We start from the raw sequence: 13,172 nt of genomic DNA, 5'->3' as shown, positions 1-13,172 counted from the left end.
CAAGGACAAGTGAGGGGGGCAAGAACAGTGGAGGGGTCAAGAACAGTGAGGGGGGGCAAGGACAGTGAGGGGGGACAAGGACTTGGGGGGGTCCCGGGGGTCCCTTCACGTCCCCCCCTCATCCCAGCCACCGCGCGCTCACTGCGCATGCGCGCCGAGAAGCTGCTGGAAGGGCGGGCGGGCGGCGCGCACGCGCGGTGGCGGCGGCGGGAGGCGGCGGCGGCGCGCGCGCGGGGATTTTGCTGCGTCACCACGGGGCCGAGCGCGCGCGGGGCATTGTGGGAGCGAGGCCGCGCCGAGCCCCCGAGCCCGCCCGGAGCCACCGGAGCCTCCACCGGAACCCACCGGGAACCCACCGGGAACCCACCGGGGACACACCGGAACCCGCCCGGCACCGCCTCTCCACACGCAGCTGCTGCAGCACCCCCGCCGGAGCCGCCGCCGCCGCCGCCATCCGCCATGTGAGGCCCGGGGGTGTGGGAGCGGCGCGGGCAGGCCCCGCCAGGCCCCGCCGGGCCCCGCCGCCACCGGGAGCCGCCCCGGCGCCGCGTGCCGCCCTCCCCGCGCCGCTGGGTTTTGCTCCGGTTACGGGCCGGGCCCGGTTCCGGTTAGCGGGGGAGCGCCCCGGTTCGGCCGCCGGTGCCGGTTGCCGGCTCGGTGCCGGTGCGGCGGGCGGGACCTCCCGGTCCGGGAATGAGCGGGGGTGTTCGGGGGGTGCTGTTGGGTGTTTCTCGGCGGGTCGGTGACCACCGGCACCCGCCGAAACCGCGGGAGTCTCCCGGTAAGGAGCGCGTGGAGCGGTGCGGATCTGTTGGCGGATTTCGCGAATTTTCGCGTTTTCCCCCCCAAAATCCATCCCGGGGTTGCGCTGTCCCCGGGAGCTCCGAGGCCAGGCTGGGCAGGGCTCGGAACGGCTCGGTCTGGCTGTAAGGTTTTTTTTTTTTTCCCAGCCCAAACCGTTCCAGAATTCCGTGAAAAACCGGGAAAAAACGAAAAGGCGCCTGGGGAGGGGCTGGAGGAGCGCGGAAAGCCCCGGGGCAGCTGCATCTCCTCCCCCCGAGTCTCCACGTGCATCCCGAATTCATCTTTTTCCTTGGAATTCTCCAAGGAATTAATTTGGGGGACACCCAAAGGCGGCTCTGGTGGATGTGAGTGTTTCCCCTCAAGAGGAGTTTGTGTTTTCTGTGTCCAGGGTGACGCTCAGGAGGGAAAAACAGGCTGGGGAAGGAGCTGCAAGCAGCATTCCCACATCTCCAGCCACGCAACGAGGACTTCCAGCCTCCGGAGAGCGGGGTTAGGTGGGATTTTGGGACAAAAATCCCTCCCTCTGAGGGTGCTGAGGCGCTGGAATGGATTTTCCAGAGGATGCCCCATCCCTGGAGCTGTCCTGGCAGAGTTGGAGGGGCTGAAAGAGCTTCAGGGTCCCTTCCAACCCAAACCATTCCACAGTTCTGTGACCTCCACGTGCCTGGCTGGAAGGCCTGCAGGCAGCAGCACCTCCTGAGGTTTGGTTTTGTCAGGGATTTGGGCATTAACAGCATTAACCAGTGGGTTTTTGGTCCCTTGTCCCCAGCCTGGCTTTTACTTTTCCTCTGAAACCCTGAACAGTGGAGGTGCTTCGTCTGAACCCGAGTGAAAGTGAGAGAGCTGTGCTCAAGTTGGAGCTTTTTTGGTGTAATTTCTGTAGGTTTCATCATCCTGAAACTGCAGCTCTGCTGCATCTGCACAGAATGGTCTGAAATCTAAAATGAGGCTTTTTTAATGAAGAAAAAAAAAAAAGTGTAAAAATGAAAGGAAAAGTCATTTGATAAAACAGGTTTTATTGCTGCCTGGGAGGGGAGAATCTTGTTGAGGGCCTGATTTCTGTCGGGATACTTCCAGGAGATAAAAATGGGGTTCCAGAGAACACAAAACAGATTTGGGAACTTCCTCAGTGCCACAGATGGAGAGATTTGAGATTCCACTGGTGCCAGAGGCCAGGATATATCCAGGGACATCCAGCAGAGCCTTGAGGGCTCTGTGGTGAAGCTGAGCCCCCCCATTGCCCATCAGTGCTGCTGGAAGCTTCTAGAACCTGTTCCACAGTTCTGGAATAACGATTGCCATGGGAATGTGGGGACTGGAGGAGCCAGAGGAGCTTGGGGTGCCTGTGGCTCTCAGGAAGCCCCCAAAGCACAGCTGGATGGGACAGAGGAAATCCTCCCTGCTGGGAGCTCTAAATTCCCTTTTAAACATTTAAATTCTTCTGTTTTCCAAAAAAAAACCCCTCAGCAGGAGGTTGATCTCCCTCAAATCCTCCCTGCTGGGAGCTCTAAATTCCCTTTTAAACATTTAAATTCTTATATTTTCCAAAAAAAAAACCTCAGCAGGAGGTTGATCTCCCTTGGGGTTTGGGTGAGCAGGATGGAACTCTGACAGGTGCTGGGTCAGTGCCTGTGACAGGAGATTCTCCAGGTGTGTGGGAGCACTGGGAGCACGTGCCCAGCTCCCCAGGGGCTGCTGCTGCCTCTGGTTCTCTGCTGGGAATCTCCGTGTGGGCAGGAGGCACAAAGGAGCTGTGGCTTCCTCCCCATCCCAGCAGGTCCTGCCTTACTGGTTGGAACTGGTGAGTCCTGACTGAAGCTCACAGGGAGCTTTCCCTCCTCCCTTTGGGAGGATGAGATTGGAAAAGCAGATAAAGGGAGGAGAGGCAGCTCCAGCACCTCCCGAGCACTCCTGGGGTGAAATCCTGGGAAAGCAGGGCAGGTTTAGGTACAGAAATGTGAATTATGGCCAAATAAAACTCATCTGGGTTCCCTCCCTTGGAGGTGTGTGTGCAGCCTTGAGCTGAGTGGGATTTCTGGGAGCTCACAGGTTCTGAGCACTCTGAGGGTGAATTCCTGGGAAAGCAGGGCAGGTTTAGGCTCAGAAACTTGGAATTAGGAAAATTAAGTTGTAGAAACCTGGAACCAGAATTATGGCCAGATAAATCCTTCCCTTGGAGGTGTGTGTGCAGCCTTGAGCTGAGTGAGGTTTCTGGTGGTGCTGAGTTCTCTTGGTGCCTCAAATCCCCAATCCTGGCAGAGCCACTGAGGTCACGGGTTCCAAACACTCTCAGGGTGAATTCCCAGGAAAGCAGGGCAGGTTTAGGTTCAGAAATGTGAATTATGGCCAAACAAAACTCATCTGGGGCCTTGCTGCTGTCCAGCTCAGAGGTGTGTGTGTAGCCTTGAGCTGGGTGGGATTTCTGGGGCACTCTGAGGGTGAATTCCCAGGAAAGCAGCACAGGTTTAGATTCAGAAATGTGAATTATGGCTGAGTAAAACTCATCTGGGATCCCTCTGCTCTGCAGCTCAGAGGTGTGTGTGTAGCCTTGAGCTGGGTGGGATTTCTGGGGCCCTCTGAGCTGCCTCAAATCCCCAATCGTGGCAGAGCCACTGAGGTCACAGGTTGTGAGCACTCTGAGGGTGAATTCCCAGGAAAGCAGGGCAGGTTTAGGTTCAGAAATGTGAATTATGGCCAAACAAAACTCATCTGGGGCCTTGCTGCTGTCCAGCTCAGAGGTGTGTGTGTAGCCTTGAGCTGGGTGGGATTTCTGGGGCACTCTGAGGGTGAATTCCCAGGAAAGCAGCACAGGTTTAGATTCAGAAATGTAAATTATGGCTGAGTAAAACTCATCTGGGATCCCTGTGCTCTGCAGCTCAGAGGTGTGTGTGTAGCCTTGAGCTGGGTGGGATTTCTGGGGCACTCTGAGCTGCCTCAAATCCCCAGTCCTGGTGGAGCTGCTGAGGTCACGGGTGTCAGGGTGAATTCCCAGGAAAGCAGTGCAGGTTTAGGTTCAGAAATGTGAATTATGGCCAAACAAAACTCATCTGGGACCTTGCTGCTGTCCAGCTCAGACATGTATCCTTGAGCTGAATGGGATTTCTGGAGCCCTGTAAGCTCTGCTGTTCCTCAAATCCCCAATCCTGGCAGAGCTGCTGAGGTCACGGCTTCCAAACACTCTGAGGGTGAATTCCCAGGGAAGCAGCATGGGTTCAGGTTCAGAAATGTCAGACTTATCTTGGATCTCTGCTCTGCAGCTCAGATGTGAGAGCTGAGTGAGGTTTCTTGGAGCTCTGTGACTTCTGTTGGTGCCTCAAATCCCCAATCCTGGTGGAGCTGCTGAGGTCACGGGTCTCAGGGTGAATTCCCAGGAAAGCAGGGCAGGTTTTAGGTTCAGAAATGTAGATTATGGCTGAGTAAAACTCATTGGGATCCCTGTGCTCTGCAGCCCAGAGGTGTGTGTGTAGCCTTGAGCTGGGTGGGATTTCTGGGGCCCTCTGAGCTGCCTCAAATCCCCAGTCCTGATGGAGCTGCCAGGGTCACAGGTCTCAGGGTGAATTCCCAGGAAAGCAGCACAGGTTTAGGTTCAGAAATGTCAGACTTATCTTGGATCTCTGCTCTGCAGCTCAGATGTGAGAGCTGAGGGAGGTTTCCTGGAGCTCTGTGAGTTCTGATGGTGCCTCAAATCCCCAATCCTGGCAGAGCCACTGAGGTCACGGCCAGGAGGCTCCAGGGAAGGCTGGAGATGTCTCCATTGACACTGAGAGCTGGGAGGTGTTGGCACCATCCAGCCCCTGAGATTTCTGGTTGTGACAGAGCTGCAGTGACACTCCAAGTGCCCCACGCTGGGGGGTTGTGTCTCCCAGCACAGAGGGAGCAGAGCAGGGCATTTCTCATCCTCCTTTCCTCTTGGGAGTCTTTTATTCCCCATTAAAAGAGGAAAATCCGTGTCCAGGAAGGGTTTAAAAATACCACAGTAAGAAAATTGCTGCTCTGCTGCTGCACTTCACCTGAATAAGGTGATAATTAAATGAACATTCCCTGAAATGCTGCCACGAGGGAAAGCAGCAGGTTTTCACCCTGGAACAGCTGAAACTCCAGGCTGAATTCAGAATCCACTTTTTTGGAAATTAAATCCTTGGGCGTTGCTCTTTGCCCAGGTGCTGTGGCACCTACAAAAGGTGTTTGTTGGCATCGTGGCCATTCTGGAGCTGCTCCCTGAGCTGGCACCAGTGTGTCAGGAGCTGTGGCATGGGGGGAGCTCCCAGATTTGGGGTTCAGCAGGAGCTGGGCTGTGCCATGCTTGGGTTCATCCCTGGGAAACGTGCACGGCAGCAGCAGGAGCCTTTGGGTGAGTCCCTTTGCAATTAATTGATGATCAGGTGAGTCAAAAGCTTGATGTGGTGTAGCAGATGGTGTGAAAAGTTATTTTTTGGTCAGATTTTGTTATTTTTTGGTCAGATTTTGTTATTTAGAGCAGCAAAATTGTTATTTTTTGGTCAGATTTTGGCTTAGAGAGCAGCAGAAAGGGGCCTCACCTTGGTGAGGTGGCTGTCCCTGGTTTAGATCCTTGCCCACCTCATCCCAGCTGGGGAAAAATCCTCCCTGTGAGGCACAGGAATGGCAGATAAAGGTGGAGATAAGGTTCAAGAAGAGATTAAGGAGCTGTGGCACTGGGGGAACTCCCAGATTTGGGGTTCAGCAGGAGCTGGGCTGTGCCATGTTTCATCCCTGGGAAATGTGGATGGCAGCAGCAGGAATCTTTGGGTGAGTCCCTTTGCAATTAATCGATGATCAGGTGAGTCAGAAGCTTGATCTGGTTTAGCAAATGGTGTGAAAAGTTATTTTTTGGTCAGATTTTGTTATTTTTTGGTCAGATTTTGTTATTTTTTGGTCAGATTTTGTTATTTTTTGGTCAGATTTTGGCTTAGAGAGCAGCAAAAAGGGGCCTCACCTTGGTGAGGTGGCCGTCCCTGGTTTAGATCCTTGCCCACCTCATCCCAGCTGGGGAAAAATCCTCCCTGTGAGGCACAGGAATGGCAGATAAAGGTGGAGATAAGGTTCAAGAAGAGATGAAGATGGAATATCGATACGAAATACCCTCCTGGTGAGGCCCTGGAGTGGATTCCCCACCCCTGGAAGCCTCCAAGGCCAGGCTGGACAAGCAGAATTGTCCCTGCCACAGCAGGGGGGTGGCACTGGCTGGACTTTAGGGTCCCTCCCAAGCATTCCACGATTCCCTGGGAAGACAAAGGAGTGTGAGGAGCAGCCCTGGGCTCCGTGCCTGTGCTGGGAGGCAGTTTGCTCCTGGAATGCAGCTGGGCTGGAAGGGGCAGGGAGCCCAGGCAGGGCATTTTCCTGCTCCACAGAGCACTGCAGGTGAGTTCTGTGCAAACACAGGAGCTGCTCTGGGGCTCTCCCAGCTCCCCTGGACACGCTGTTGGTTCTTTGGGGTGGTTTTGCAAAGGCAGATTTATTCCAGAGTGCATGGGAGTCCCAGAGTGAGGACTTGGGGGGTTGTGAAGAGCTTGGTGCTGGCTTAATTGGGTGTTAATTGAGGTCTCTGCAAACACAGGAGCTGCTCTGGAGCTCTGGGGCTTTCCCAGCTCCCCTGGACACGCTGTTGGTTCTTTGGGGTGGTTTTGCAAAGGCAGATTTATTCCAAAGGGCTTGGGAGTCTCAGTGTGAGGACTTGGGGAAGTTATAAAGAGCTTGGAGCTGGGGTTCTCCATCCTCTGCTGGCTTAATTGGGTGTTAATTGAGTTTTGTGCAAACACAGGAGCTGCTCTGGGCCTTTCCCAGCTCCCCTGGACACGCTGTTGGTTCTTTGGGGTGTTTTGCAAAGGCAGATTTATTCCAAAGGGCTTGGGAGTCCCAGAGTGAGGACTTGGGGGGTTGTGAAGAGCTCGGAGCTGGCTTAATTGGGTGTTAATTGGGGAGCTGTTCTGGGGCTTTCCCAGCTCCCCTGGACACGCTGTTGGTTCTTTGGGGTGGTTTTGCAAAGGCAGATTTATTCCAAAGTGCATGGGAGTCCCAGTGTGAGGACTTGGGAGGTGGTAAAGAGCTTGGAGCTGGGGTTCTCCATCCTCTGCTGGCTTAATTGGGTCTTAATTGAGTTCTGTGCAAACACAGGAGCTGCTCTGGGGCTTTCCCAGCTCCCCTGGACACGCTGTTGGTTTTTTGAGGTGGTTTTGCAAAAGTAGATTTATTCCAAAGTGCATGGGAGTCCCAGAGTGAGGACTTGAGGAAGTTATAAAGAGCTTGGAGCTGGGGTTCTCCATCCTGTGCTGGCTTAATTGGGTCTTAATCATGGCAAATCCATTAAGGGTCCCATTAAGACCCTTAATTAGCTCTTAATCATAGTATCAATACCCCCAGAAATTATTTTTTTAAATTTTTGCTTTAGGTTTTAGCTCCTTGCGTGACAAAATCCACTCTGAAATCTGCCCTTGGAGGTGCTGGAGCTGCTGCCACGGTCTGTGGTAGCTCATCTTGAAGTTTATCAAATTTTTCATCTGCTGAAACGTTTCTTTCAGTCTCAGATTTCAGTGGCTCCTCCCAGGAGCTTTCTGGGGGCATCACTCTCCTAAATACATCATTTCTTTTTATTCCAGCTCTCTCTTCTCAGCTTAAAAAACAACAGTGAGCTCAAAACACAGGTTTTAAAGGCAGAAAGGATTTTTTTTTGTCGGATTTCTTGCTGAAAATGAATTTTTTGTGTCCCTGCTGTGCCCACAGGCAGCCTGCCTCTGCAAAGTGGTACGACCGGAGGGACTACGTCTTCATCGAGTTCTGTGTTGAAGACAGCAAAGACGTAAATGTAAATTTTGAAAAGTCCAAACTCACCTTCAGGTAAATAATTCAAGCCCAGGCAGTGCTAAGAAGAAGCAGATTTTGTTCTACGAGATGTTTTTTTGGGCTAAATACTGATTTGTTTTTCTCTTGCAGTTGTCTTGGAGGAAGTGATAACTTTAAACATTTAAATGAAATCGATCTTTTTAACAATATCGATCCAAATGTGAGTATCCCCTTGAGTTCTGTGCTGGGGAGGGGCTGGCACAGCTTGGCCAGAGAAATTGCAGGAATTCCATCCCTGGAAGTGCTCAAGGCCATGCTGGAGCAGCCTGGGCTGCTGGAGGTGTCCCTGCCCTTGGCTGGGGTTTGGAACTTGGCTTTTAATGTCCTTTCCAACCCAAACCTTCCCTTGGTTCTGTGAGCCTAAAAAATAGCTGTTCTTGAGGCTGCTCTCGAGATTTTATTCCTTAAAAATGGGAATATTTGTTCCTTAAAAATGGGAATATTTATTCCTTAAAAATAGAAATATTTATTCCTTGAAAATGGGAATATTTATTCCTTAAAAATGGGACTATTTATTCCTTAAAAATAGGACTATTTATTCCTTAAAAATGGGAATATTCCTTAAAAATAGGAATATTTATTCCTTAAAAATGGAACTATTTATTCCTTAAAAATGGGAATAGTTATTCCTTTATTTTTAAGGAATAAATATTCCCATTTTTTAGGAAAAAGTATTCCCATTTTTAAGAAATAAATAATGCCATTTTTAAGGAATAAATATTCCCATTTTTTAGGAAAAAGTATTCCCATTTTTAAGAAATAAATAATGCCATTTTTAAGGAATAAATATTCCCATTTTTTAGGAAAAAGTATTCCCATTTTTAAGAAATAAATAATGCCATTTTTAAGGAATAAATGTTCCCATTTTTAAGGAACAAATATTTCAAAAATAGAAATATTGATTCCTTAAAAATGGGACTATTTATTCCCTAAAAATAGGACTATTTATTCCTTAAAAATGGGAATAGTTATTCCTTTATTTTTAAGGAATAAATATTCCCATTTTTAAGGAATCAATATTTCTATTTTTGAAATATTTGTTCCTTAAAAATGGGAATATTTATTCCTTAAAAATAGGAACATTTATTCCTTAAAAATGGGAACATTTATTCCTTAAAAATAGAAATATTTCTTCCTTTCTTTTTAATCCATGGCACTGATGGACATTTCTCTCTTTCAGGAATCAAAGCATAAAAGAACAGACAGATCCATCCTGTGCTGTTTACGAAAAGGAGAGTCTGGTCAGGCATGGCCCAGGTTAACAAAAGAGAGGGCAAAGGTGGGTCTGGGCAGCTGCTGCCTCCCCTGGCTTCTCCCTGAGCGAAGATTTGGGTCGTGTTCAGCTTCTGGAGCAGTTTTGGGTCATTTTGCTGCTCCTCCTTAGCTTCACTCCCTTGTCCTGAAAGAATTCCTTGTCCTGAAATAATTCCTTGTCCTGAAATAACTCCTGCTCTTGCTGCAGCTCAACTGGCTCAGCGTGGACTTCAACAACTGGAAAGACTGGGAAGATGATTCAGATGAAGACATGTCCAATTTTGATCGCTTTTCTGAGGTAGGAAATGAAAAATTCCTGCAGCTTTGGGAGCTGCCAGGCAGCAAATCCCAACTTTTTGTGCAGCAGCACTTTGTAATTCCTGCTGGTGCTTCCAAAGGGGGGGCTGGTGGTTTGGGGTTGTTCTGGGTGTAAGTGGGGTTGGATTGACCCCAAAATTGTGGCTCTTCTGTCTCTGAGCAGATGATGAACAACATGGGAGGAGACGACGACGTAGACTTGCCAGAAGTAGATGGGGCAGATGATGTGAGTATGTGGGTGCAGTGAGCTCCTGCACTCACTCAGAATCCACATTTGGGCTCCCTGAGCTCCTTAAAATCCAGATTTGGGGTCCTTGAGCCCCTCAAAATCCAGATTTGGGCTCACTGGGTTCCTCAGAATCCAGATTTGGGCTCCCTGAGCCCCTCAGAATCCAGATTTGGGGTCACTGAGCTCCTCAGAATCCAGATTTGGACTCAATGAATTCCTCAAAATTCAGATTTGGGTTCACTGAGCCCCTCAGAATCCAGATTTGGGCTCACTGGGTTCCTCAAAATCCAGATTTGGGCTCCCTGAGCTCCTCAGAATCCAGATTTGGGCTCACTGGGTTCCTCAGAATCCAGATTTGGGCTCCCTGAGCCCCTCAAAATCCACATTTGGGCTCACTGGGTTCCTCAAAATCCAGATTTGGGCTCCCTGAGCCCCTCACCTCAGAATCCAGATTTGGGCTCCCTGAGCCCCTCAAAATCCACATTTGGGCTCACTGGGTTCCTCAAAATCCACATTTGGGCTCCCTGAGCCCCTCAAATGCAGCTTTGGGCTCCCTGAGCCCCTCAAATGCAGCTTTGGGCTCCCTGAGCCCCTCAAATGCAGCTTTGGGCTCCCTGAGCCCCTCAAATGCAGCTTTGGGCTCCCTGAGCCCCTCAAATGCAGCTTTGGGCTCCTGAGCCCCTCAAAATGCAGCTTTGGGCTCCCTGAGCCCCTCAAATGCAGCTTTGGGCTCCCTGAGCCCCTCAAATGCAGCTTTGGGAGCAGCAGCTCTGTGCTGCTGGGCTGGGTGCTGGAGGAGCTGCCTGCCCCACTGAAAGTTTGTTTGTTCTCCTTTCCAGGACTCACCAGACAGTGATGATGAAAGTGAGTTGTTTTCTTTGTTGTTTTCCCTTCACCTGCTGCATTCTCCAGGCCAGCAGATGTTCCTCCTGTCCAGTCCAGCCCTGGAGACAAATCTGACCTGGGAAAGCCTCTCCAAATCCCAGTTTGACCTCCCCAAATCCCAGTCTGACCTCCCCAGCCCCAGGGGGTTTTGGCTTCAGGAGCAGCACGTGCTCAGGGTGCCTCTGGCACAGTTTTCCCTTGGGAAGAGCCCCCAAAATGCCCCTTTTATCATTATTTATTATTATTATTATTATTATTATTATTATTATTATTATTATTATCATCATTATTATTATTAATATATTTATATTTATATTTATTTTCTTATTATTAGAATTAATTTCATTATTATAATTATTTATTTATTTATTTATTTAATTATTATTTATTATGTCCCTTGTGGCATAATAACACCCTGAGAGCTGGAGGCCAGCTCCTACCTTTTATTATTATTAATTAATTAATTTATTTATTAATTAATTTATTATTATTTATTATGTCCCTTGTGGCATAATAACACCCTGAGAGCTGGAGGCCAGCTCCTACCTTTTATTATTATTAATTAATTAATTTATTTATTAATTAATTTATTATTATTTATTATGTCCCTTGTGACATAATATTGGAGGCCAGCTCCAACCTTTTATTATTATTAATTAATTTATTAATTAATTTATTTATTATTATTTATTCTTATTTATTGTGTCCCATGTGACATAATAACACCCTGAGAGCTGGAGGCCAGCTCCTACCTTTTATTATTATTCATTCATTCATTCATTTATTTATTTATTTATTTATTATTTATTCTTATTTATTATGTCCCTTGTGACATAATAACACCCTGAGAGCTGGAGGCCAGCTCCAACCTTTTATTATTAATAATTAATTAATTAATTATTATTTATTCTTATTTATTATGTCCCTTGTGACACAATAACACCCCGAGAGCTTTTAAAAACCACCCAAACAAAAAACCAAAACCCACAAAGCAACCCTCCACCCACTAATTTTTATTTTTATTTTGGCCAGCTCCTACCTTTTATTATTATTCATTCATTCATTCATTTATTTATTTATTTATTTATTATTTATTCTTATTTATTATGTCCCTTGTGACATAATAACACCCTGAGAGCTGGAGGCCAGCTCCAACCTTTTATTATTAATAATTAATTAATTAATTATTATTTATTCTTATTTATTATGTCCCTTGTGACACAATAACACCCCGAGAGCTTTTAAAAACCACCCAAACAAAAAACCAAAACCCACAAAGCAACCCTCCACCCACTAATTTTTATTTTTATTTTTCCTTCTAGAAATGCCGGATCTGGAGTAAGGCAAACTGTCGTCTTCAGGGTTTTGGGGGAAAAAAGTTCATCACAACATTTCATAATTGAGATAAGAATTCCTGAGTTGATAGCCCTAAAGGGAGATCCTGCATCCTTTAACCCATTTCCAGTCCATTTGCAGTGGCTTCACTGATGGGAGGTGTGTGCCATGGCACGGGGCGGTCTCAGAGCCACCAGAGGCAATAACAGTTATGCATGAACCGTTCTCCAGACTTCCAAAAAACCCCAAAAAACCACCAAACCAACCCAACTGAGGCGTAGGCAATGCATTGAGAGCAGTTGCAATAAAGTTTACAGAGCCTCCTTGCCTCGTAGCAATGGGAGAACCCTGAATTAACACTGGTTTAAACAAAAAATTTATTTTTTTTTCCTATCTCCACGGCCTGAAATTAATTTCTACCGGGAACAAAAAACCTGTTAGTGACTCCCCAAAAAATCCAGCAGGCAAGGCACATCCCTCGTGATGTCTTCAGCTCTGTTCCCATTCAAAAAAATAATTAAATCTCAAAAAAAAAAAGAAAAAAAACCCCAAATCCTCCTGGTTTTTGGTGCCCCTGGTCCCGTGCGACCCCAAACCTTCCCCACCTCCTGGGAGTGGCTGTACATTGTTGCTTTGTCAATCTGTACATTTTCGACCAAAATGGTATTTGCACTGTGGGTTTGGCAGCGAGGACAGCGCGGGGCTCGGCCCTCAGCCCGTGTTCGGAGCAGCTGGGATTTTTTTAATGTCTGCATTCTTTCTAATAAACTGTTGAAGACTCCCTGGCGCTCCCCTGGGGTGGGCCTCGTGCATTGCTGGGGGGGCAGGGGGTGGGAGCCCCTTTTTGGGGGTGGGATCCCCTTTTTTGGGGGTTCAGGGGGGTGGGATCCCCTTTTTTGGGGGTTGGGATCTCCTTTCTTGGGGTAATCACGGGACAAACCCCGCGGCGCTCCCCGTTCCCCGGTGGGCTGCGCCTTGCGCCTCGGCGAGAACGCGGGGCCGGTGCACCGGAGCGGCCCCGGGGCCGTTACAGTGACACCGGGGCCGGGAGGCGGACACGGGCCCGGTGAGGTCCGGTGCGGCCCGGTGCGGGCCCGGTACGGCCCGGTTCGAGCCCGGTGCGGTCCGGTGCGGTCTGGTTCGGGCCCGGTGCGGTCCGGTTCGGTTCGGTGCGGTCCGGTTCGGGCCCGGTGCGGCCTCGGCCGCGGTCACGGCGCCCGCCCAAGGACAAGCGCGGCACACGTGCGCCGCCACTTCCGCTGACCTTCACCCGGGACACGCCCCTTCCCCGCACACCGCCCTATCAGCCCGCAGCGCGTTTTGACTGACGTCTCCCCAACCCAATCGCGACGAGGCGCCGCATGGGCGCGACCAATGAGAGCGCCAATTCGCGCGGCGCCTCTCCGCGGAGCCGCCAATGGGCGCGCGGTGCGGCGGTGACGCGCGGCGCGGCGGCCCCGCCCCGCGGGGGCCGTGAGGGGCGGGCGGG

General features: G+C 49.6%; 3 protein-coding genes across 5 annotated transcripts in view; 2 read left to right on the top strand and 1 right to left on the bottom strand.

The window, feature by feature from the left end:
• Nucleotides 1–132: 132 nt before the first annotated feature.
• PTGES3 (prostaglandin E synthase 3) lies at nucleotides 133–12,464 on the top strand. 2 transcript variants are annotated; one of them, XM_039703215.1, is made up of 9 exons: nucleotides 341–461; nucleotides 951–1,148; nucleotides 7,543–7,656; nucleotides 7,753–7,822; nucleotides 8,843–8,941; nucleotides 9,125–9,214; nucleotides 9,398–9,460; nucleotides 10,303–10,327; nucleotides 11,671–12,464. In XM_039703215.1, coding segments are annotated over exons 2-9 (483 nt in total). In that variant the 5' UTR covers nucleotides 341–461; nucleotides 951–1,146; the 3' UTR covers nucleotides 11,691–12,464. The 2 variants fall into 2 exon arrangements, with proteins under 2 accessions (XP_039559148.1, XP_039559149.1); XM_039703214.1 differs by lacking the exon at nucleotides 951–1,148 and having other exon boundaries at nucleotides 133–461.
• LOC120499453 lies at nucleotides 2,297–5,259 on the bottom strand. 2 transcript variants are annotated; one of them, XM_039703213.1, is made up of 4 exons: nucleotides 4,490–5,259; nucleotides 3,784–3,937; nucleotides 3,436–3,733; nucleotides 2,297–3,375 (listed from the first exon to the last, which is right to left on the bottom strand). In XM_039703213.1, exons 2-4 carry the CDS (start codon nucleotides 3,880–3,882, stop codon nucleotides 2,624–2,626), a joined length of 1,149 nt encoding a protein of 382 aa, XP_039559147.1. In that variant the 5' UTR covers nucleotides 3,883–3,937; nucleotides 4,490–5,259; the 3' UTR covers nucleotides 2,297–2,623. The 2 variants fall into 2 exon arrangements, with proteins under 2 accessions (XP_039559147.1, XP_039559146.1); XM_039703212.1 differs by lacking the exon at nucleotides 4,490–5,259 and having other exon boundaries at nucleotides 2,297–3,733; nucleotides 3,784–4,332.
• A 580-nt stretch (nucleotides 12,465–13,044) lies between the features above and the next one.
• The window catches only part of ATP5F1B (ATP synthase F1 subunit beta), a 4,499-nt gene continuing 4,371 nt past the window's right edge, over nucleotides 13,045–13,172 (top strand). Inside the window, exon 1 of the mRNA XM_039703217.1 lies at nucleotides 13,045–13,156. Within this exon, the coding sequence (XP_039559151.1) occupies nucleotides 13,045–13,156 (112 nt within the window). The remainder of the gene's footprint in view (nucleotides 13,157–13,172) is intronic.

The sequence above is a fragment of the Passer montanus genome, unplaced genomic scaffold (genome assembly GCF_014805655.1).
Source record: "Passer montanus isolate IOZ18808 unplaced genomic scaffold, ASM1480565v1 scaffold161, whole genome shotgun sequence".
NCBI classification, from domain to species: Eukaryota; Metazoa; Chordata; class Aves; order Passeriformes; family Passeridae; genus Passer; species Passer montanus.
This window is presented reverse-complemented; position numbering and strand designations above follow the sequence as displayed.

What these genes read in the sequence shown, in the direction of transcription:
- PTGES3 (XM_039703214.1), top strand. Translation starts at nt 148, where the DNA reads ATGCGCGCCGAGAAGCTGCTGGAAGGGCGGGCGGGCGGCGCGCACGCG. An exon ending in AAGTAGATGGGGCAGATGAT is followed by an intron (nt 9,461 to 10,302) that starts GTGAGTATGTGG and finishes TCTCCTTTCCAG; the next exon opens with GACTCACCAGACAGTGATGA. An exon ending in ACCAGACAGTGATGATGAAA is followed by an intron (nt 10,328 to 11,670) that starts GTGAGTTGTTTT and finishes TTTTCCTTCTAG; the next exon opens with AAATGCCGGATCTGGAGTAA.
- LOC120499453 (XM_039703212.1), bottom strand. Translation starts at nt 3,882, where the DNA reads ATGTCTGAGCTGGACAGCAGCAAGGTCCCAGATGAGTTTTGTTTGGCC. An exon ending in TGCTTTCCTGGGAATTCACC is followed by an intron (nt 3,734 to 3,783) that starts CTGACACCCGTG and finishes GATTTGAGGCAG; the next exon opens with CTCAGAGTGCCCCAGAAATC.